Source organism: Artemia sp. Qi Xiang Cuo, chromosome 1 (assembly GCF_049724085.1).
Source record: "Artemia sp. Qi Xiang Cuo chromosome 1, ASM4972408v1, whole genome shotgun sequence".
NCBI classification, from domain to species: domain Eukaryota; kingdom Metazoa; phylum Arthropoda; class Branchiopoda; order Anostraca; family Artemiidae; genus Artemia; species Artemia sp. Qi Xiang Cuo.
This window is the reverse complement of record NC_142794.1, coordinates 38,603,670-38,627,749: the sequence shown is the minus strand read 5'-3', so window position 1 is coordinate 38,627,749 and position 24,080 is coordinate 38,603,670. Positions and strand designations below refer to the sequence as shown.

General features: G+C 34.9%; 1 protein-coding gene across 1 annotated transcript in view; it reads left to right on the top strand.

The window, feature by feature from the left end:
- Positions 1-13,783, top strand: part of LOC148956286 (methyltransferase-like protein 25B) — an 85,661-nt gene extending 71,878 nt beyond the window's left edge. Inside the window, exons 9-11 of the mRNA XM_089102495.1 lie at positions 6,249-6,358; positions 7,900-8,087; positions 13,633-13,783. Of these exons, the coding sequence (XP_088958621.1) occupies positions 6,249-6,358; positions 7,900-8,087; positions 13,633-13,712 (378 nt within the window). The 3' untranslated portion in view covers positions 13,713-13,783. The remainder of the gene's footprint in view (positions 1-6,248; positions 6,359-7,899; positions 8,088-13,632) is intronic.
- The last annotated feature ends 10,297 nt before the right edge of the window (positions 13,784-24,080 follow it).

The window sequence follows — 24,080 nt, the reverse complement described above, 5'->3', positions numbered from 1 at the left end:
GATTCTCAGCATATGATGTCGCAGGAGTTAGACTCTTGGCTAAGCTTACGCTATTTGCTCCTTCCCAAAACTTTTTCCCTTTGACTTTTCTTGCCTAGGTGGTTTCCCAGTTTTTGTGCAGCTATCAGATATTCCATGATCGATTTTGTTGCAAAATATTTTCGCGTTTAGCCGTCACAGCCAATTCTGATCGCTGTCCTTCATATATGCTAGCATATACGTATCCGTTATTTCCCCGCCATTTCCTACCGAGTAGACTTCAAGGCTTTTGAAGTAAATTTTATGGGCGTAAAAAGAATTTGTAACAAACCGCCCTGGAAGAAACTTGCCAAGAACCTCTGTAAAAATTACTGTACCATATTATATAATTATTTCTCGTAAAATCACTTGTATGTGGCCATTTATTTATGCTGTATTTTCAAAAGTGGTCAAATGCACATCGATATCTTCATTTTGGGATGTCTCAACTAAATGGGCACATTTATCAACCCCTGAAGCAAATGAACTAAATAACGAAGAAAATTTTGTAATTTTTTTTCTAGATTACTTGATCCCGAATTACAATCCTGAAAAAAACATCTTTCAAAGCGTTCTCGCTCTTCCCTGCGCTCTTTCTCTCTTTCCTTTCGCTCTGCCATACGCTTCTTCTCGCTCTGTTCTACGCTCTTTCTTTCTCTTTTCCCGCTCCGCCCTCCTTTCTTCATTTTGCTTTACCAATTTTAACTGCAGGAATAACAACATATTGCTGCTTAACCTAATCTATACTCCTTCTGCGGCAAGAGTTGTCCCTATGGAGCAAATAGTCGAACGAATTGGAATTTGCTGTGGAAGGGGGGATGAACATGAGTTTTGTCAAAGTGCACACTGAAGGGGAGGGGATCTTCGTAACCCGCAATTTTCTACTAGCCTGTCCTCACCCGATATTTATGCATAACAAGGGGTTAAAAGATATAACAAGATTGCTGACTAAGTAACTGCCCCTTGTTGCCAAGCGAGTTTCAGGAGCTCTTAGGGGCAGAAGAATAAACTGTTTGTTCCTGTAGTAGTTTTGTCCCGCCAAAGATGACAGAGAGATCCTTGTCCTAAGCTCAGAATATTGTAAAGCTGTCATATTTGATCCTTCCAAATTACTGTCTGCAAAGCAAAACTATTCCCCGCCAAAACTTGGAAGATTCTGCGATTCCTCGGTGTAAAAACTTGTTCTATTGTTCTATCTTGATGTCAAAACTAAATCGGGCGAAAAATCATCAGGATGTCTTGTAAATATAGTTTTTCAGGAATTTCCAACAAACAGAAAATCAGTGACATTCACCCCCGGTGACGTTATTGACATTCGCTCCAGTCATTTACTGAAACCTTGTTTTTTTTTGGGGGGGGCGGCAAAAAAAAATTTGCCCAGTCTATTTTTTTAATCTATTCCAGGCAGATACCTAAGGAAAATACGCGGTTGAATGGTTTGGTCTTGGTCATCTGTTCGTATGTACATTTAGCAAGCTTCTTGTATAGATGAGAGGCCAGCCTCCGTTTTTCTTGCGTATCCCTATCCGAATTAAAATGTGCACTTTTTAAATCCGGGTCTACAGGTGTCTTAAATCTGGGAATGGGTACAAGCGCAGAACAAGGGCTTTCCAACCTACCAAATTCAGGCTCAGGCATGCTAAAGCTAGATCTACGGGCCAAATTAGCAGAAGCTCTGGTCCAAATTTCTAATGAACCACTCTTAAACGAGCCTTTACTAGCAACTCTACTTGGACTAAATCTATTCGGGTTTGACAAATGACTCAAGAAAACAAAATGAAACCCTAAAATTAACTTTGTTATTTGAAAAGCGACTCAAATTATTAATAAAAATGAAAAAAAAATCAATTTGGCCTAGACTCCGTCTTTAGGCAAAGCTTTAATTGAAACGGAGGTTTTATACTTGTAGCAACCAAGGGTGTGTCCAGGATTTTTGTTAAGAGAGGGGGATTTTTCACGAGGGCAAAGGGTAAAAAAAACTGTAAAAACGAATCAATAATTAGTTTATATTCATGTTTGATACGTTTTTACGAGTCGGGTATTTTTTTGGGGGTGAGGGGGTTGGGTGGGGTCAAACCCAGTAACCTTTTCCCCTCCCCTAGATACGGTCTTGGTGGTAACCCCACTAAGAGAGATCCACTCTTTTTTTTACCCTTAGACGAAGAATGCTAACGGAGTGGTTTCATGCTAAGCGATAGCCACTCTACCCGGGCCCAATTCAAAAGCCTTTAATGGACCAATTCTGATAAATTGAAAACATTTATTATCCTGATTTTTGCTAAAAATCTTTTTAGATCCGCTCACTGCAAAAGTCTAATACCATCTAAAACTGTTAGCGTGATTCTAGTCAAATCGGTTCATATGTGACGGGGTAATTTATCTCTCTTTCGCCCATTCCCTCCTCCCTCCCTGTCTCCCCCTTTTTCTCTATTATGCTGGTGTGCTGTCTCATTTTGATAGCATACCAGTAAAACCATTTTATTGGTATACTAAATATTTACATTTATCATAAATTCATACATATATCAGATATGCCGCTTTATGTTAATTTGTCTTAGAAAGAAAAAATCATACTATCCAACATTAAGTAATTGACAGGGATGATATCACCTGAAGAATGGATTTCCTTTGTGGGAAGTCATAGGAAATATTACAAGCTCTTACACGCTACCGCTCTTACAAGCATTTTAATTATTCAACAATTTTACCTATTATTTTATTTTCTGGTGAGTGTCGATGCCATCATTATTCGTATTTATTATTTGCTATAAAACCAATGTGAACTTTTCTCCCTTTTCTGTCAAATTCTTATCAACTAAATATACACTAGTTGACTTTTCCACCGATAGTGGTTTTCTATTGGCTAGTGATGACATAGATTTGTCTTGTATTGGAAACGAATCAATAAACTCTAACTTATGGATAGCAGTATGTTTATTGGATTCTCAGGATGCGTCCAATCTTGACTTCGACTAACTTTTGACTTTTTATAACCCTTAAAATTAGCTCAAGGATTAAAATTAAAGAAAAAAATTGTGTTATGACTCTATGATTTCTTTCACACTAACCAGCCCTCCTATTCGAGAGAGTTGACCTAAGCCGACAGCTTGTTACTACAGGTCATTTTTAGCCATCAAGCTGCACGCGTATGCGAAGGGGATCCTACCTCCCAGCTCCTCAAAAATATCAAGTTTGTAACGATTTATGGTGAATTTTTTGCAAAACTTCGGTCGTTTCTTTAAACTTGAAAAATATGTTTTTCATGGGAAACTTCAAAGAAACAGAAATTAAAAGGATCATTGAAGCAAAATTTAAAACAGCGCAAATAATTACAACCAAGAACAGTGTTGTCACCCTCTATACGTCAGATAAAAAAAAATTTACGTAACCTATTTGTTTGTTGTTTTTTTTTCATCATCTAGGTTTATATCTTGAGTAGGAGCGCTGAACTCCACTGATTTACTTTCGTAACCCAATTATTGGGACAACAATTCAGCTCTGAAAAAATTCTGAAAAGCCAAATTTAAAACAAACAGAAATTATTATAACCAAGTGCAGTGTTGTCACCCTCTATATGTCAGATCAGGAAAACTGATTTGTAACGCAACCTATTTGTTTTGTTTATATTTTTTTCGCCATCAAGATTTATGTAGAACATTTTAAATAGGACCGCTGGTCTCAACTGATTTACTTCCTAGTATCCATAATCTAATTATTGAGAACTGTAATTCAGTTCGGAAAAATTACTCTTTTCCTGTTCTCAAAACTGATAACAGACTTTAATTTATTCTAACATTATCTGTTTTTTATTTTTCTTAACATATAAAGGTATTTTTTGTATTTGAATTTTTTTTCCTTTAGTACCTACTGTAAAACTGAAGTAGTCAATTTTATAACAATGAACTTTTATATATTTTAAAGTAATGATTTCAGATTTAAAGTAAGGGCTCGTTCTTGCTAACAAATCTGTGTTTTAACTTAGCTTATGTATAATTTAATATAAAAAAAAGTCTTATTTTTACCACTGCCCACTTGCAGGCTTCAGAATACAAACTTGGGAACTTCTAAAAAAAAATTTCTTCAAGTCGCTATAACATTCAATAGTTTTTGAAAATATTTTTGTAAATTATAAATACTACAAATTGAAGACTGTATCGCTTAAAAGTGAATTGGCTTGAAAACTGGATCTTATCATCATTACTATAGCAATCACTAGTTTGAATTGATAATGGAAAAACTATTTGCTGGAATATAGTTAAATTTTTGAAATGACTATATACTATCAATCATAAGCAAGGATATATCCAGAATTTTGTTTGGGGGAGAGGGTACAAAAAAAAACTTAAAAAAAGTATTGAAAATTGGTTGTATGCATTCTTGTTACGTTTTTACAAGTCGGACGGACATTTCGGAAGTAAGGGGGTCCAAACCTCCTTACCCCCCACTGGATATGGCCTTGATGACGAGGGTGTATTTTCACTGATTCCATATTGTTGGAAGATCTTCCTAATTTATAATATATTTCGATGCAAATTAAATTTAAGAAAAAGTTTAAATGGATTTAAATTTAATATCGTATATAAATATGTTGTTTATTTTCTTTGAATCTAAGAAAAAGGGTCTCGAAATGAGTATTTAATCGAATTGAAGTATTTATTTTCACTTCTCCCATTGTGTCGCTTTTCTTAATTAGTTGTATGTTTGTATGCAAATGAGGTTTTTTTAAGTAGCAAGGACTTAAAATAGAAACACTTTTGGCCCATCTTAGATCTGTCCATACCTAATAACCATGTTTTCATAAGATTTATCGTTTAGTTTTATTATATAAAAGTATGACGTTTTTAGGGCAGTATCAGATTATCGTCACTGTTGCCACGTTAAATAATCAACATAAATAAGCAAAACTGATTAGTTAAACTTGACAACGTTTTTAGTGCTTATTAACTTTCAAACATTGATTTAAACATTAACTATATGTTTATTCTCAAAGAGAACTACACCTTAAAAAAAAGCTGCACCTTCTTAGGCAGTTCGCTGGAGAATGTTTTTGGCTTTATTTCTAACTAACTGTTTAATTTTGCGCCTCCTGCTATCAAAAATTAGATGACTGCATATACAGGTATTTTTTATTCATTTTTGGATAACAAATTTGATGAATAACAATCTATTCTTTTAGAGTTGAGAAATCACTGGAAATTTGGCTGTCTAATCATGGGACAAATCTAAATCTCTCCCAGTATTTTAGTTCCGGGGAGGGGAGGGAGGGGTAAATTCGTTCTACTTCTGTGCAAGAAGTTGCCCTTAAACTTCTTGTATTCATTTTAATAGGGGAAAAAAGATGGGCATATTTAACCTATTTGAAATATGTTAAAAATCGGATTTGCTATATGTCGTGAAAAATCGAATAAGATGTTGTAATACAAAAATTTGAGTGTTTTCTACTTGCTTAAAATTCACACGAACTAGTCGATCATTTTTTCTTTTCTGTTTTTTAATAGCTCAAAATTTGACATAGTAATAACAGGTAAGTACAACAACGGGTAAAGAAACTGGGTTATTCTGGCTATCATTCTCACACACACTTAAGGAACAGTTTAGAAAACACTCCACGAGAATAAACCATGGGAATTAAAGCACTTGTTGACACGCACAGAAGAGTGTTCTCCATTTTTCCCCTTTCTAAGGGTATAGAAATGTTTTATTTTCCCAAGGATTTATTTGTTTTTCCCTTTCAATTTAATATGTTATGAATGATTTTGTGGCAAGTGTATCACTATTAGGTAGACCAATTTAAACGCCACTATTATGTTAAAAAAAATTTCTGGCATTGGGACTCAAAATTACAAATTAAAACGCCGAAAATCGACTTTTTGAATAAAAGTATTCTGGCTAGAAACGTTCAATATTTTGCAGAATTGTCTCGGAACCTTTAATAATTATGGACTAAAAAAACCTTTCATTAAAAAAAAATGTCAAGAAAACTTGGTCTTAGAATGATGTCATATGATGGTTCTGTGAGAGCCATCCGGGTGACGCTCCATTTGATAGGCCTTTGCAAAGGGAGCAAAGTGAGGCTCAAGTTCAACTGTTAAACTAGGTAAACGCCATTTATCCTAGAAATCATTTGAAAACTGCATGCAAAATAATTTAGATTATAAGAATAGTGAAATAAAAACTTGCAATTGACTAATAGAAGAAACTGTGATATGTACAATAATTTTTCCTTTCAGATTCATTGTTACAGGGCTGTCCTTGAATGTATTCTCATTGGTATAGACCCTTCTTTAAAAAGATCCGGGCTGCGTAGCGTCAAAAATGCTCATTGCATGCCGTTTGATAGGTATTTCTTTTCTTTTCCATGTTTTTAATTCTAATTTGGGGTATTCTTTAATGGGCTTTATACCTTCGTGTCTGTTATTTCACGATAAAACATATGTACACAGATTTAAGGACGGACATGTTAATCTTATGATATTTCTGGATTCCAGGTATCCAACCTAAATTGTACCTTAAGATTCTTTCAAGTTATCATTAGTGATGAACGCGACAAAATCTATTATGAGAAAGTTTTAAAAATTTATTTACAGCTTGATTGGATGTCATATTGCTCTTAGCCTTTCTCCATAACTCAGTAGTAGGGTGCCTGCCAAGTACATATAAAGTTGTAAGCCCCTGACAGTTTATCTGAAGCACGCTAGTCCTGAAATTCTTTGTCCGCAAGGACAGGAGTTCGAGTCCTGGTGTCGCCCGTTATTTGGTTTGGAACGGGGATCAGTGATGTGACTCTGTAACATCACTTTGGGCCAGAGTCGACTCAGCCCAAAATAGTTACCTGGAGAAATCTGGGGAGGTCAACAGGAAGGGCATGCGAAAGCAAAGGATGGCTGCCCCCCCCCTCCCCATTCCAGTTCCTGGATGAAGGGTCATGAAATGGAGATCAGCACCGGGCTGTAAAGTCTCGTGTCGTATTCTTTTCCTTTACCATTTATGTAGAGTTCATTATAGTTGCAGACCGATTTCTTTGAGTAAGGTCAGTGGATCTTTATGTGGTGTTGGGGGGGGGGGGGGGATTTCGGATACTTCCTGACTGATGAGTTTATTACGTTGTGACATATGATTTTATTCTAAAAGTATGAACATGCGTCTAAAGAGTGGATCTCTGCACCCTTGGCTTGACACGAATTTCTAGATTTTCTCTTTTTCGACCAATCATCACTCCATATTAAAGTTTATTACGTTGTGACATATGATTTTATTCTAAAAGTATGAACATGCGTCTAAAGAGTGGATCTCTGCACCCTTGGCTTGACACGAATTTCTAGATTTTCTCTTTTCCGACCAATCATCACTCCTTATTAAAGAGAAAGCAAACTTGGCTCCATAGTGATGATCCCTAGGCCGTCCCTCGATAGCCTTGGTGCATTCTTGTGATCTATGTTATGTGATAGATTAGTGATTGGTAAGGAGTTACTGGCACTTACCAATTATACAAAAAATATAATTGAATCTTATGATGATATAATCCGATATATTATATCAATGATGGATTAGTGATTGGCTGTGACTTACGGACACTTATCAATTGTAAAAAACATGTATAGCGTTATGTAGAGTATATAGAGAAATTATATAGATCTTTTTATGTTAGGAGGCATTAACAGGGTCAGTGACTCCTCCAACTGCTGTGATAATGCCTAACTAAGCACCTGTAAAAGCAGGGCTTAGTATAGTTTTTTCTTATATCTTGAATTTAAGGCTGTCATCTTCGCCACGTTAAGAAAGTGTCTAATGCAATAGTTCTTATTAATCCCTTTTAATTGTGCAAAAGAGACGTTGACCACACACTTTATCCCCCACTAATGTTGACTTTGTTTTCTCTAGTTATGCGATGGAAGCAGTCAAAAAACTGGACATAAATTTGGATAAAAAAGAACTCCAATCGGTGGAGACTTTAAAGCGCTTAAGTAGATGGCGGGAAGTGTATATATTCTATACAGTTAGGCTAATGCTGGCTCCTGTGATTGAAACAGTCATCCTTCTAGACCGTCTGCTCTTTTTAAAAGAAAGAGGTAGGTTCTTTTTTGCCAAATTCAACCAAATTGCAATAATAATCATAACACAACTTTTTATATGGTAAAGTCAAATATGCAACGCAAATCCTTTTGTGATGAAGAAGCTTCGCAAATTTGAATTCCATTTTTCGTAACTCCAAAAGCCTGACATGTTACCAAAACTGTTGTTATGAAACTAAAATGTTAAAATTCATAGTAGACTGCAAGAAAACTACCTAATATAATTATTTGATTAACTAGACCAAATTGGTCCATTTGATCGAAATGGACCAATTTGACAGAAATGGATCAATTTGAGCATATATTTTTTTATACCAAAAAGTCTTGCGAAACAGTAATTTATTTTCTGAAATAACAAATTTGTACAATATTTTGAGAAGAAATAGGGGTGTGAGAAGGGGCAAACAAAGAAGAAGGTGAGATGTGGGTGCTAGGTCTTATTATGAAAGTGAATCTGTATTAAATATGTAATTTAGAATCTTTGCAAAAACAAATGATTTTTGTCAATTTTTGGAGAAGAAGGAGAGGCAAAAGAACAAGGGGGGAAAAAGGAGAAGGGAAAGTGCGAATGATAGGTCTTGTTATAAAATTGAGTCTATATTAAATGTGTAAATCTAGAGTCTTTGCTAAAAAAGTGAAAGAAATTTGTGGGGAAACAACTGAAAAGGCGAGATCTGACTGCTAAGTCTTGTTATAAAAGTGAATCTATATTTTTTCTATTGCTCTATATAAAAGAAAGATAGATGTTTTTGGGCTTTTTTGCTCCTCTCTTATTTTGTTTCGTTTGTTCTTTATTTTCTCCTTATTTATTGGGACATTTAGGATAAATAGGCACGGAAAAATATGAGAAACTAATTAGCGCATTTAGGAGTAATAAAACACTTTAGTATCGCCGTTTGTCGACTTGAATTAAAATACGAGAGCCCCAAGTTTATACAATTGCTCATAGAAGAGTAATAGCCGAGGCAATTCAGTTGCTGATTTATGCAGTTTTACGTGCCCTGTTAAATAATTAATGAAGTTGACTAAATGGGATTTATCCGGTCACGAGTTAATTTTTCTAAGCAAGACCCATCGGAGATGAGAGTAATTACTAAATTTAAAAGATGGTATATGAATGTAGCAATCGTACGATGTACTTATTCTATGCGAAATAACTCCAGGTTCATGCAAGAATTACAACAATGCAACAATTAACACTTTTAATTGGTGTTATTTTTAAATACGGTTATCTCTCTTATGAATATTACTGCGGTTTAGAGAAGGACAATTAAACTATTTATGTTGCTGTTGCATAGATAAAATTGCTTGAAAAATTGCCAAGTTGGATGATAAAAATTGATTTTTTCTTTTAGCTCATCATCTTACTTGGCAAGACATGTAGAATGCTAGGTTGCCAACTATATTTGTTAAAGGCGAATATTGTTCGTGCGTGTATATCTGCGTAAATGCAGAGTAAAATTGTGCATTGATGCAATTGATGAATTTTCCTTACCACAACAATTATTATCTGTTGATCCTACTGCTGCCATCTAAGATACATCTCATTTGGACAGTAGGTTAGGGCTGTAAGGCCTTCATTTTATTCATTCAGGCGTTATGTGTATACTTGAGAAGTTACTTTAGTCCCCGTCCTGCACTGTTTCTGGAACCATTGCCAACATAATTTCGATAATTTAAAGTATATAAAAATTGCAACTTGGAATGTTACAGCGTTAGAAAATAACTATTGTTCTACATTTTGACTGACGAATACAGAATTTCGAACTGGGCTTATTAGGAGTTTCAGAAACTCATATCCCAGGGGTAGGAAGAATGAAATTAGGTGATATAGAATTTATTTACTCAGACAGGAAGGATGGGGTATATAGACAGGGAGTAGGGCTCGTGATGAATAAGGAAGCTGCTTAGTCTTGCTTAGATTAGGAAGGTATTAACAATAGAATGCTAGTTGCTCAATTATGACTAAAAAGTGCAGGGTATTAGTCATTGTTGTATATGCCTCTGTAGAACTGACTGACGAAAATAGTAGTGACTCGGATAAATTTTACTTATAGCTACAGGAACAAATAGACTGGATCCCAGGCAGAAAGATTATGTTTTATTAGGAGATTTTATCGCCCAGGTCGGTAGAAATAGGGATAGATAGTATCTTAGCCTAGTTAAATTTCGTGTAGGAAAAGAAAACAGTAATGGATACAGACTTTTACAGTTTTGTAGGTATAACAAGTAATAGCTACAGAATGCTGCAATTTTTTAGGAATAACAATCTGGTCATAACCAATGCAGTATTTGGTCATCAAATGGCCCATAAGTTAACATGACACTCACACGATCGTAAGACAGCTAACCTTATTGATTATGTTGTTGTAAACCGAAGACTGGCAGGATCAATACAAGATACTAGGGTATATAGGAATGTTGTTATTGATGTTAAAAGTCAAGATCACCATCTAGTAGTGTCTAGGGTTAATTTAAAGCTGAGATTTAGGAAGAGTAACTACCTTCAGGGAAAATGTGGCGTTGGTAGACTCCAGGATGAGAATTTGAGGGGAAATGTCTAGAAAAAGTTGAATACTAAATTGGAGAGTTCAAAATTTAACAATGTAGAAGATGAATTGAATAATTTTAGGAAAATAATTTGTGAAGTTTCTGATGGTGTCTTTGGGAATAAAGTTACGAACGCAGCTAGGAATATTAGTTAAAATGCTTTATTTGTAATAAGAGTGGAGGAGGAGCTTGCAGAAGAGCTATCTGAGTGATAGATCGTATGAAAATAAGAGGAACGTAAAAAAAGTGGAGAAAGCATTAATATATGAACTAAGGAGGTGTGAATTGAATGCCATGGATAAAATTGCCAAGGATCTGGAAGATGCAGCTAGACGTAATAACAGTAAAATATTGTACTTTCATATTAATAAATTGAGAGGTATTAGTCAATCTGGACCTGCCCCAGTTAAAGATAAGAACGAGGCCACAATTAGTGATAAGAAAAGAGTTAAAGAGAGATGGGCAATACATTTTGAGAATGTGCTAAACCTTAATAGAGTTACAGAAAAAGATATGGAAGAGAATGAAAAAAGTTTGTGACACTCTGGATGTGAAGAAGATTTATTTTGTGAGGAAGAATCAGTGACAGTACTAAAAGGATTAAAAAATAACAGTGTCCCAGGGCCTGATAGTGTGGTAAATGAGTTTCTTAAATATGGTAGCTATGAGGTTAGAAATGAGTTACTGAAGATTATGAATATGATTTTTGGAAAAGAGGAAGTAACTAGCGATTTTAGGAAAACCCTAATTAAACCCCTGTATAAAGAAGCTGATAAGAGTGAGTGTGGTGATTATAAAGGGATTAGCCTGGTTTTTGTAGGTAGCAAATTACTTATCAGGACAATACTTTCCAGACTTTGAGATGCTGTTGACAAAGTTTTAAGAGAAGAATAGTGCGGTTTTAGGAAGGGTAGAGGATGTGTCGATCAAAATTTTCACTCTTGGATTAATAATTGAGAAGTGCATGAGTCATCAAACACCAATAGTCCTCAGTTTTATAGGTTATTATGAGCAAGCGTTCTATTCAGCTGATAGAAAAGCTTTAGCGAAAGTCTTATCCTTGTATGGTGGGTGGTGTAGTGAAGATGTTAAAAGTAGAATAGCCAAGACCCATTGTGTTTTTTCACAGTTAAAGCAAGCTTGGAAGAATAGCAAGATACGTCTGCGACCCAAGATTGGAATATTGGAAGCTAAATTGTTGACAGTGGTCAAGTATGGTCCTGAAGCATGGGAGCTCCGAAGAACGGAAGAAGATTTTCTTGATTTTTTCCAGAGAAATTGCCCATGGATTGTTTTGGATACCCCACTAACTGACTGTATTTCAAACAGTAGACTATATGAAAAGTATTAATCAATCCCACTTTCTAAGGCTGTAATCAGATAAAGTTTTATGGCTTGGGCACGTTCTGTGAATGAAGGATGACAGATTGCCAAAGATTGCCTTTTTAGGCCAACCGTCTAGGGGTAAGCGAAAAGTAGGTCGTTCTTGATTAGGGTGGGATGTTGTAGGAAAAGATTTAAGGGAAATGGGAATTCCTGGGAGGGTGTTATATCGATATAAAGTAATCAAAGCTCGAAATATGTTCTTCGCTCTCCTCTGTAGTGCTTTAACATGGGTTTAATAGGGATAAAAAAAACTTCTGGCACCACTAACAGCGCCACGTTGCATAGAAAAACTTAAAGCCTACAAAACAAGCTTACCTTGAATTTATTAAATTCTGTTCAATATCTAAAACTATTCAAATTGAGCCTAAAATTTCCTGTAAGTAGGTAGATCATTTTGTATTTAAACTATTTTTGTTGACTATAAAGTATCCAGGGCTAAGTTAGTATGGAAAAATTACTAGCTATAAAAAATAACCAATATGCTTAGTTTTTCCATCTGGCAAAAGTAGCTCTTTTATATTAAACCCGAATTAAAGCCTTATCGAAAATGGAGATCGATCATTCAATTAATATTATCCGTGTGTTTTGTCTGGAATTAAGGTTTAATTTATCTATGTTTCTGTGTATTTGATTTTTCTTCCTTTTTAGTGTAATTTACTCCGCTTGTTTTGAATAAAAATAGGTTATCAATAAATTATTATTGATTCATGATTAAATCTAAGTGATCTTGATACGATCACAAGTAATGACTAGCATCCCAAGTACCGCAATAGACAAAATTGCCTCCCCCCCCCCTCTTTGGGGCAGATCATTTTTCTGAACATAAACAGATTTCATTCATTTTTCTGAACATATAATGCAAGGAATATTGTAAGTGCAATTTATTGCGGTTAATAGAAAATTTGATATTTGGCAGATATCTGAGGCCAAACGAATGGAAGAGCGTTCAAAAATTGGGTTGGGAATAAGATGACAACCCATCATTAAATAGATAGTGGCCTGAAAGAGTAGGGATGGAGGGAGGAGGAGGAGTAGCATCTCCAGGCGTGATAATCTAATGCAGCTTGGTGTTGCAACTAGTAGTAGTACTATTAATTTGGATAAAATTTTCGAAATCTAGCCGTATTTGATAGTCTGGTGTTTCTCGTTCTTCTTTTCTTCTACTTAATTTTTAGCCTAAGGTAGCTTTTTTCCATATCTCCAGTCTAGTCTGGTTGTCAAGAAAGTAGATCATTCAAAGTAGTACTAGAATTTAATTTACCTGATTGACATTCGAAACTATTATAGAGTACTGTAAAGTACTCTCATTTCCTTTCGAAAATTATAATATTTGATGCTGTATAAACTACTTAAAATTATTATAAATTCAGTTTTCTCTGAAATAATATCCTAATTAATTTGCGTTATTCCGTGCATTTTTGAATTACCTTCTTATTCTAAATTGCTAATTACGTTTGGAAAATATAGATGGCAATGACGGTCATTTTGCGATAGAATTGTTAAAATCGCAAAGGTTACGAGTTTGAACTGTCTCTAACTCAAGTTTACTCGTCATCTGACCCGACAATCCTTTATATAGCTGTTAAGTGCAATTTTTTTCTTTTAGGTTACTCTGCGACTATTCTGCCATTATTTGATCCAGTGCTTTCTGCAAGAAATTTGACAATTGTGGCGATGAAATTATGAATTTTGCACAAATTTTACAAAAAATTAAATTGCTTTCCAACTTACAAGAAGAGTAATGTTGCCGTTTATGTATACAATTTATCTATATTTGTGTGGGGAGATTTCAACTGTCGAAAGCTTTTCAGTCATAGTTTAATCAAAAGCTGTCTTTCAGTCATCAAAGCTGTCCATCAGTTTAAAGCTGTCAAAAGCTTTAAATCAGTTAAAAAGCTTTTAAATCAGTCAAAAGCTGTCCATCAGTTTAATCAAAAGCGGACTTTTCAGTCATAGTTTAATCAAAAGCTGCAGAAGTTGCCACTTTTATTCGCGTATGTTTTTAAATGAAAATGATTGGTGACTGGTTACTAAAAAAAATCATGTTTCCCAATTGAAGCTTTCCTTGTTTCAACAATTCAAATGAGAAGCAATCCGTAAAATTTAATTTTTAAAATGCTATCCCACTATATCTGATCTATAAACAATCCGTCTATAATCCGATCTAATCCTAAAAATCCGTAAAATTTACTTTTTAAAACACTATCCCGCTAAATCCGATCAATAATCAATCTGTCTGTAATCTGATCTAATGCTATAATTGCGATAACAAGCCTAAAAATTCGATGTATAAAAAATCTTTAAAATTTACTTTTTAAAATACTATCCCGCTAAAGCCGATCCATAAACAATCTCATTTAATCCTAAAATCCCGATAACAATCCTAAAAGCCTAAAATCTTAATCTGGTGCCCTTTTTAAGTGACAAAAAAGATTGGAGTGCAACTGGGCCTTCTCCCATGCCCATTTTCCCCCAAAATTATCTGATAGCTAAGGAGAATTTTTCAGGCTGAATCGTCCGCAAGTAATTTTATAGGGAAGGGGAATTCTCAGCGAGGACGGAACTGTCTGATGGGAATTTTACGGGGGGGGGGGGGGCGCACTTTACGTTGGATGAAGTTTCCACGGAGTTTTTCTTGAGGGGTATATTTTATAGAGGGTGAGCCAGATTTACCAGTATTATTTGAAAAACGAACAGAAATTATTCCATATATGAAAGGTTTCCCCCTCCTCAATCCCTTACTCTTTACTCTAAAGTTTGCCTATTTGCTAAAACTGAAACACGGAGACCGTTTAATTAGAACAGGAAGCTTTTTTAAAAGTGCTAACAGTTTTTGCGTAAAGAGCAAAATATTGAGGAGGAGGCAACCCTTCATATACGGAATAAATTTGCCAAAATTAATATGCAAACTTTGTTTTTAATTTTTCATATATAGTGAGCCAAATTCGAACTCGCATTAGTTGAAAAACGTTTAGAATTTAAAAAAAAAAACAGGTTTTTGTTAATTGAAAGTAAGGAGCGAAATTAAAACGTAAAACGAACAGAAATTTTTCCGTGTATGAAAGGGGTTGTCCCCTTCTCAACACCCGCTCTTCACGCGTTTTTTAGGCTAACAAACGAGCTAAAAACGAAAGGGTATTGAAGGAAAAGTTTTGACTGAATCTTTTTATTAAGGAGGTGGATTTAATTCGATTTATAGAGTTTTCACGTATGTAAATTTCTCGAGTTAAAACATATGCAAACTATACAACACTAAGAGTCTGACAAGAGTTGAATCTTTTTTGGAATTCCAATAACCATATGCTAGAAAGTCCTTCCATAAGACTCGGCTGAAGGTCCCCCCCCCCGTCTCTTTTCATTGAGAAATTGACAAATTGTGGTCCGAATTGCAATTTTTTTCATGCTTTTGACCCATGAGCAAATTTAGATTGCATTCATGTGCTTACCTGACAGAAGGGGGAACATTGTGGGTCATGCAAAAAGAGATTCGCCTCTGATTCTCCTCCACATTTAAAAATAACTCGACCAAACAAATAGTTAACAAGCTTCAGTTAAAAAAACAACTGTTTTCAGTAGTATATGCTGTTCGAATTATAAAAGGACAGGTACCTTAGCACATTTCCAGGGTCTTTTCTGAGGCGTTAGAAAGTCAATGAACTTGTACTTTGCCCTATGTTATTTATTGATTAACATCAAATTTTAATATAGCGTTTTTGTATCGTTGTACCAGCCGTTTGGCCTTGAGTTCCGATGCACAATGATTCGAGTCGAAACACTGAATTATTGCTTGCTCATTGTCTTCAGTTATTTTTAGCACATACACTTTGCATGTCAGAAATTAATGAACTTCGATTTAGTGCACAAAAAGATTGATAATAATATTCATTCAGGATTTTGTGTGAAGAGTTAGTTAATATCATGATTCTAAAAAGGACATAGCAGGATACTATTGCTATTATTTTTGATTATTTCGAAAATGAGTGATTTCATATTATTGGATATTAAGAGAGGAGAGGATGAGGATAGTGAAATAAAAATAAGAGCTGCAAATGTTGCTGTAGAAATAGCAGTGTGAGACCGACAAACTTGCGAACGGAACTAAAAGTGTAGCAGTTATCTAATAACACCAGGTCAATTCAAGATTGATGAACAATTATGCTTTGGAACCAAAACAAATATATTGAATATAGGCATCACACAGGAGGGATATACAGTTATCAGTCGCATAGAGAAAAATGCGTTGGGTCATCATAGGCAGCGTAATAACGCTGCCAAAGTAAAGAGCAAAGTGGCTCTTTGTATAGAAAGACCGTGCTATTGAAAGCTCTGCAATAGTTCCAAGATTTTAGAAAAATTAACTTTGCTCTAATCCATATTGAAAGTGAGGAAATTTCAAAGACTATCCGCAGAAAAGGGAAAACAAATTTCGGTTCTTCTCTATTTTATCCATCGCTCCATATTAGTCACATATTCAATAACACACTCTAAAATAACAGTTAGCGCAGCACAGTGACTGTAAGTCTCTCTTTCGAATACGAAGGATGCGAGTCCAAGCCACTTTGCTATAACGATGTAATTATAGCAGCTACTGTGACCAGTATGGCTAAGATCATATAGTGTAGGTAAAGATATGCACCAGGATATAGTTTTACCATTGAGTAGAGCAAAATCCCCTGTTTTTTAGTTAGACTACTATAAAGTTTTACTTTACTTACTCCCTTAGGTTTTGTCTTTCTTTGCAATAGTCCCTTTGACATACTAAAAAGTGTTTTTAAATGCACCTGATACACAAAGGATTTTTGTTATATAGTAAGTTATAAGAATGACTTCATGATTTTCACACTGCTACGATGTTTATTCAATGACGGCTGAATGCAGGTTATAAGCATAATTTTATGATGGCGCCATTTAAAATAAAAATATTTTATAATATTCAATCGTTGAATGGCCATTAGCCTACGGAGTAAGTAACAAGCCCAATTGTTGTTCCCAGAGCAGGCCTCTGAAAAAGCCAGCTCATTATCATTACGTGGTAGTTGTAAATCTAATCCACCAGCGTGAATATCAACAGATTAACTAAGTATTCCAGATGCCATAGCTACACTCAATATACTATCCTGTTCTCCCCATTCCCCATGGAAACACTCATGAAGGTTCGAATCCCCTCCCTTCCCAAAATGTTTGTCCAATTCCTAAAAACGTTGCATAAATATGTATAAACAAGTTGTTGATGCTGTTTTCAAAGTTGTTTTTGTAATCCCCTAAAAAAAAAAAAAAAAAACTCGCCCTCCCCTAACAAAAATTCTTGCTACGATACTGCAACAAAGAGACTATTCTCCATCATGGAATTTATCGTTGTTGGGTATAGCAGCAACATCATCATTTACCAATGGTATAAGGTTAGCTGTAATAGTCACAGCTAGGAGCTTACAGTGATGAAACTTCAATGAATGCAATGGCTGTTGTCAGATTGGACATCACATTGTCTGTTCGAGTTCAGCTTACAGGTTTCTCCTTCCTTCAATAGCTCCTCCATTTTGGACAGAGTGATCAGAGTTGCCACCTGAAGACATTTTATTTCAAAAGGACACAATCCCATGTGCCTGGACACAATGACATAAAAGGACAAAAAGTGACACATTTTGGAAATTTAGAGGCATAAAAGGGCAAAACAGTGACATGTTTTTTTTTTTAGCATCCAGGTTCTGCCAGAGATGTCTAAGTATTTTCTCTTCAAAGTAAGGTAATTACATGTTTATATAGTTGCGTGCTTTCACACCAAGTCATTTTGTATGAATTTTTTGTATGGATTTTCTTCGTTTTCATTATATTTGATGTTAACTGGCCGCTCTGAAGGAAGGTTACAAAGTGTCTTTTGGTCAAAAATACAACTGGTAAAAAATAACCTCTATTTTTTGAGATTTCAAGATGGACATATTTTAGCTAAAAATGACGCTTGAAATATTCTTTTTGGATGCTGAGGGGACACATTCATGGGCCAAAATGTTAGCAATGCTGAGCTATTGTAGTTTCGAAATTCCTAAGAAAATAACGCAAATCTCATCGCTTTTCCCAAGCTAAACACAGTATTATTCTTTTGCGTCTCTGAATGCATAACATAAATTAAGACTAGATTTTTTAGTAAAGAATATTTTAAGGATGTATTCGTGGCAAATACAGGAATCTCTGGCTTCTAAAGAAGTGGCTCGGTATCGAAGACAACTGATAAGAGGAACATTGTTATGCTTAAAATTTTAGCACGACATAGCTAGTGTAGTTTCCAGTTTCACGCTGGTGGGGACGAAAAGAAAAAATATCATCAATGATTTCACAAAATCACACAACCAAGAGTCATTTTCTTTATTGATCAAGGAGGGGGCATAACGAAAAGTACATCATTGTACACTTTTCGTTTCAATCCGACACCCCCTTCAAGGGGTTTCAGGCTATTTTTCGAAATTCACATAAATTTGTTTTCGCAACAAACTTTCACTATTAAGACTAATCGAAATAATAGTTACTATTTCTGAATCAGCAATATATGAAAATTCTTGTTAACTATGGACTAGGGTTTGTTCTTTACTAGGTTGCAGCTGTCACTACAACCAAGACCAGACAAAAAAAAGATCTACAATCATTTCACAACTCAAAACCTTTATTCTAGACCATTTAATCTGCCATGCTATAATATATACTTATGATTAATAAAGGCCATATTGATTCCACGCATCATGACTGCAACAGAGTCAAGTTTGCTATCTCAAAATTCCTGTAAAGATTTGACGCTATAAAGAAAAAGAAGAAACTTTTCTAAACACAAAACTCTACAACAATTTGCTCTAAATATATTTCTGTTTTTGACTGGCCTTAAAGGCCCTCATCTTACGTACCTATAAGATTGCAGTCTTGTAAAGTTAAGCGACTAAAATTTATTTCCAAGTTTCTGGTTTTTGAAGCTACGGTTACAATTGCCACGGGTCGATCTTTACTTACAATAAAGAGGGAAACGCAGCCCATAGTAACCTATTTTAACCCATAGTAAAAATTTTAATTGAAAAGGAAAGAGCCAAAATAATATGTTACCCATAATATGTTACCCATAATATGTACACATAAATAAATGTAGTTTATGTGTAACGAGGATTTTAAGGAAATATTTTACTATTGTCATTTGAAGTAACTTGGTTAGGATATTTTTTTTTTATGAAATAATTTTGCGAAGTTAAAATAGTTTGTCTTTAAACTATATTTTACATTGATAATAATGTGGGTCTTCAATTTTCAGTTTTTTGAAGGATATCTTATTTATATCAGGCTACAACCCTAACTGTAATTCATAAGTAGTCTGGGGATTTATATCTCTTTTATATAGTGCATGACGTCATTGCAATGCTATTTTTGCTCTTTAAATGCCTATGAATGCCTATTTTTCTAAAATAAAGGCTCTAATCGAATTTTCTAAAATCATGACCTATCTAGGCCATTTTTCAGGCCAAAAAACATTAGTGTGCCAATTTTCAGAAAAAACTATGGAACCCTTTTCGAGAAAAAATACAAATATTTATTGTTTAAGGAGAGTATATATATAGAGAGCATAGAAAAAAGTGAGGTAGATATTACCAAATTCTATACAATCTTTGTTGGACTCGTTCTTGACGCTGAAAAGCATAAATCCTCAATATTCTCAAGATATAAACTAAATCGCATTATTACTCTTAACCTTTGTCATTTTCCAACGACAGTGTTTGCAAGTCTTCGTTTATTTGAAGTACCAATTCTCTCCACGATAACCTTGAAGTAAGACTTGCTACTTTCACAGGCTGTGACAACTTCTGAATGATTAGATGAATTTTCAGGATGTGTCTGGCACACATTTATTTGAAATAAGGCTGACAGCTAAAACAGGCATGCCACAATGGCCACCTGTAACCACTTCTAGTATAGTAGACGTTCCTAAAGCGTTAATATTTCGTGTATATAGTAGTTTTTGGCATTCAGACGGTGTTTCATATACTGGACCACCATTCATGCAATAAACACCTTCGTGAATGTTTTCCTTCAGGCCAATTTCGCTACCTATTTTTAGTGCATATTCACGATATTTTAATGTACGCACCTTGCATTGGAGGGAATCGAGTGCCAAATTCATTACCGTTCGTGCCAACCAATGAAAATCTTCCAGCTAATCCTGGTATGCTTACATGGTCTTTTATGATCATAATTGTGGGACATTTATCTCTGCATCAGCATGCTGTACGAAATGTCTTCTGAGAATAGAATAAAGTGAATTTAAACAAAATATGTATATTTTTCTCACAATTTAGAGATTTTTGGTGCACATATAAGTGGTACCAACCATGGGCGTAGGCAGCATATTGTCTAGGGGGGGGGGGGCAGTCGATAGCGTGATGGAGTTTTATCAACTACTTTTTCCAAACCATCTGCTTTTTCAGCCAAATTTAATGTAAATTTGAAGGTCTAGGGGGGGGGGGCAATTGCCCCCCCTACGCCCATGGTACCAACCCATTCTCTTTTTCTATTGTTATAAGTTTTGTCATCCTGCACTGGGAGACCGAGCTTTGCTTGTGAAGAGTATTATAGACATAAACGACATTCAGTGTAACCCCCCTCCAGAAATGTATACAACCCCTCCCCCTACCCTGATTTTTACATAAGAAACATTTTTGTGTAATTTTTATAGAATGTATTTTTTTATAAAGCAAAGATACAAAGGGCAAGGTATTTTTCAAACGCTATGAGTCAGTTTTCCCTTCCAATTGGCCCCCCTGGCAATTTTTAATTAATTTAAAGTTTCTGCCGCAGTGATGCCAAGATTTGTTCAGATTTTCTGGATGTTCTTTCTCAAACAATGCCCAACGGATAAGTTAACAATTCTAACTTTATTTTTTGAATACTTTCAAATTTGTAAAATAGAGTCACTATTTAAATGTGGCGAATATGTCACATAATAATGTTACACAATATATGGTGATACTTTGACTTATCCTGTATCTTTACTTATGCACCACTATTGCGCTATCTTTGATTTTGTTTTGGCTTTATGTGGCCCGCTGATCTCAATGCTACTTATTAACATAAATCGGCGAACCCATAAACAAATCATTTTAATAAAAAATCGTAAATAATATTTCAAAAAAACACGTATATTAAAAATTTAGTACAACAAATTAAATCTTACAGAGTCAAAATCCATTCAAAATTACTAGCAAATGAATAGCGCAATATCCGGGGCTATTACAACAGAGATTGGTTCAATTATGAGATTGAGCATTCTGTGCTGTGCGTGGGCGTTGGGGGAAGTGGAGGGGAGGTATGTGCTTCAGCATTAGTGGTGAATCAGGTTGAAAAAAGCCGAGTGTATACAACATTCACCTTCGCCCACCCGACAGCTTGTTCATACTTTACAACTGTCGTCTGCAGCAGCTCTTTGCTGACAATTTTAGTAAAAGTCAAGCATCAGCATTTTAATGTATGTTTGTTTAATGTGTGCTTATTGTCTGTAATATGTTGCATAATGTTTTGAATTCACCAAGTAGCGTGTTTGTTGAATAATTACTTTTCTTGATACCGCTTGTATAGAACCTACTTCAATAGCACCCCCTCGTGCCCCCCCACCCCCCCCCCAAAAAAAAAAAACTTTATCTACGCCCCCAGATATCTATCATGGTTGCAGCAGAAGCTGCAACCTGGTAAGGACAAGCAACGGCTCATAGTAACTGAAAATTAAAAAACGTTTAAAACAACAGCTATTTGTAGCTGATTCAGTAATGGCCGCTATTTATCGTCTTAATAGCAAACGTTATTTCGAAAAAGAATTATAGGAATTTCGAAAAACCCGAAACCCCTAAAAATCGCGTTGAATTGAAAAAAAATTACGCCAGTGGAATTGCCATGGCTAAAAACCCAGTGCAGTAGATCTTACAGTCTGGCTTGAACAGCAAAAAATCACTTTTTTGCATGGGTAGCACTGATATGTCCTCTTTCTTCCTTTTTTTCCTTCTCCACTGGTAGTAGGGCACTGGAACATCATGGAGAGCACTTTAAGGGTCCATTTTGAAGAAAATTGTTATATCGACTTGCTTTTAAAATTATACAAACATAAGATTAAAAATAAAAACTTTTTTTTTAGAAAAACTACATCTTCGTATACAAGATGGTGTTACATGAGCATGATGCCATATTTGGTTTACTCTGCTGCCTCATTCATATAGCCAAGAAATGTTTTAAAAGCCAAAGGTTTTATCCTGTTTTTGATTCTGCCGTAATTCCTTAATTTAAAAATTAAATTATTTACTATGGGCTAGAGTTCGTTCTTTACCATAGACTAGCTATCGCTGCGACCCAGATCTTCACTAAAAAATTTATCATTTACTATGGCCAACCGTTCGTTCTTTAATATAACTCTGCCTAAACGGAAAACTTAAATGCTAAAATTATTGGCAAATTTTTCGCAGTTCATATTATTGATTTACGAATAAAGTGAACGTAAGTAGGGAGCGACGTTCCATTTAGCTTGCTGCTATTCACGTTTGGTAGGGAGTACGTAGTCCCTGAGTCCCAAGTTCAAGGTCACGAGGGGGAAACCCTGAAAAAATTTTGTCAGCAGAGATCTTGGGACAAACCTTAGTTACATAACATGTTTGTGAACAATTTGAGATTTTGGGAAAACCTAATTAGTTTCTCAACAAGGGAAGACTTTAGGGGAAAACCTAGCTACTTAACTGATCTGTCAACAGGACTTGGGGAAAAACCCCATAGCCTTGGAAAATACTCTATATAAAGTGGGAAAGAGTTAGTTAGTGTCACTGTTCTGAATTGGATTTTGTTCGATAGTATTATTGTGAATATTATTTTGTTTTCTTTGGAATATTACAAAAATGAGTAATTTCATTGTATTGAACATTAAGAGACAGGATGAAGAGAATAGTGATGAAGTGAAAATAAGAGCTACAAATGTTGCAGTAGAAATAGCACCAGGGAGCAGATTAACTTTCGAGTGGGATGAGATGTTCAGTAGATATGTAATATCTCTCAGTCGATTCAAGATGAATGAACAGCTATATTTTGCAGCCAAAGTGAATATAAAGAATATATATACCTTACAATCAGGTTTGAATGCAATTGTTGAGCATATAGAGAAAAATGGACTGAGTCATTTACTGAAAAAGGCATAATAGTGTGTTATATATTTATATAAATTTGTTGAATAAAAATATTGATGATCATTTTCTTCTTTTTTTTGTAGTTAAACATTTTGGAGAGTTGCTTACTCTTTCCAGGAGAACCAATAGGTGATGAGAAAGTATTTAAAACAGACTATTTTCTTTCTTCAATATTTGTTAGTTAGTTTGTAATCAACAGTGTAAACATCAAGAGTAAAAAAAAAGAAAAAATAAATGTATTTGAGAAAGAAACAATCATGCAGAACCTTGTCACTTTGGAAAAATGTTTAAATCTAAATGATCAGTTTAAAAAATTTTCAGTGCAGAGGAGAATCTTCAGTCAAAGAATGGTTGATAACATCATGAAACGAGACTCTCCAGCCTTGGATTATTGTAAGAGGCTTTTACATTGCGGTCCCAATGCATTCACTCAATTTATTGACATACTAATTAAAACAAAACAAAATAGTATTGTATTTTTGCTTTTGAACATTACTTAGATTTTCCAAAAACAATAGGAACAGTTTGTATGGAAAATCTGAAACCTCACATTCCAATGAAGCGAATAGAATGGGAAATAAATCCCGCTCAATTAAGTTTAATCAGCTTAAAGTGTGACGTCACCTGTTTACTCCTCCCCCTTTTCTGTCTTTAGGAATCTGAAGTGAGTACTCGAAGTAAAAGAAAGAAGAACATTCTTTCTAGGAGAGTAGTCTGTTTGTAATCTGCAGTCTGAGTGTCAATAGTGAAGAAAAAAAATGTACTATTTATTTTCTCTATGTTTGTGTAGATTGGGCTGTTGCTCGTCCTGTGAGAATTGCACTACTGTCAGTGAATATGATGAAAAGTGTAGATTTTTCAATCCATGCAA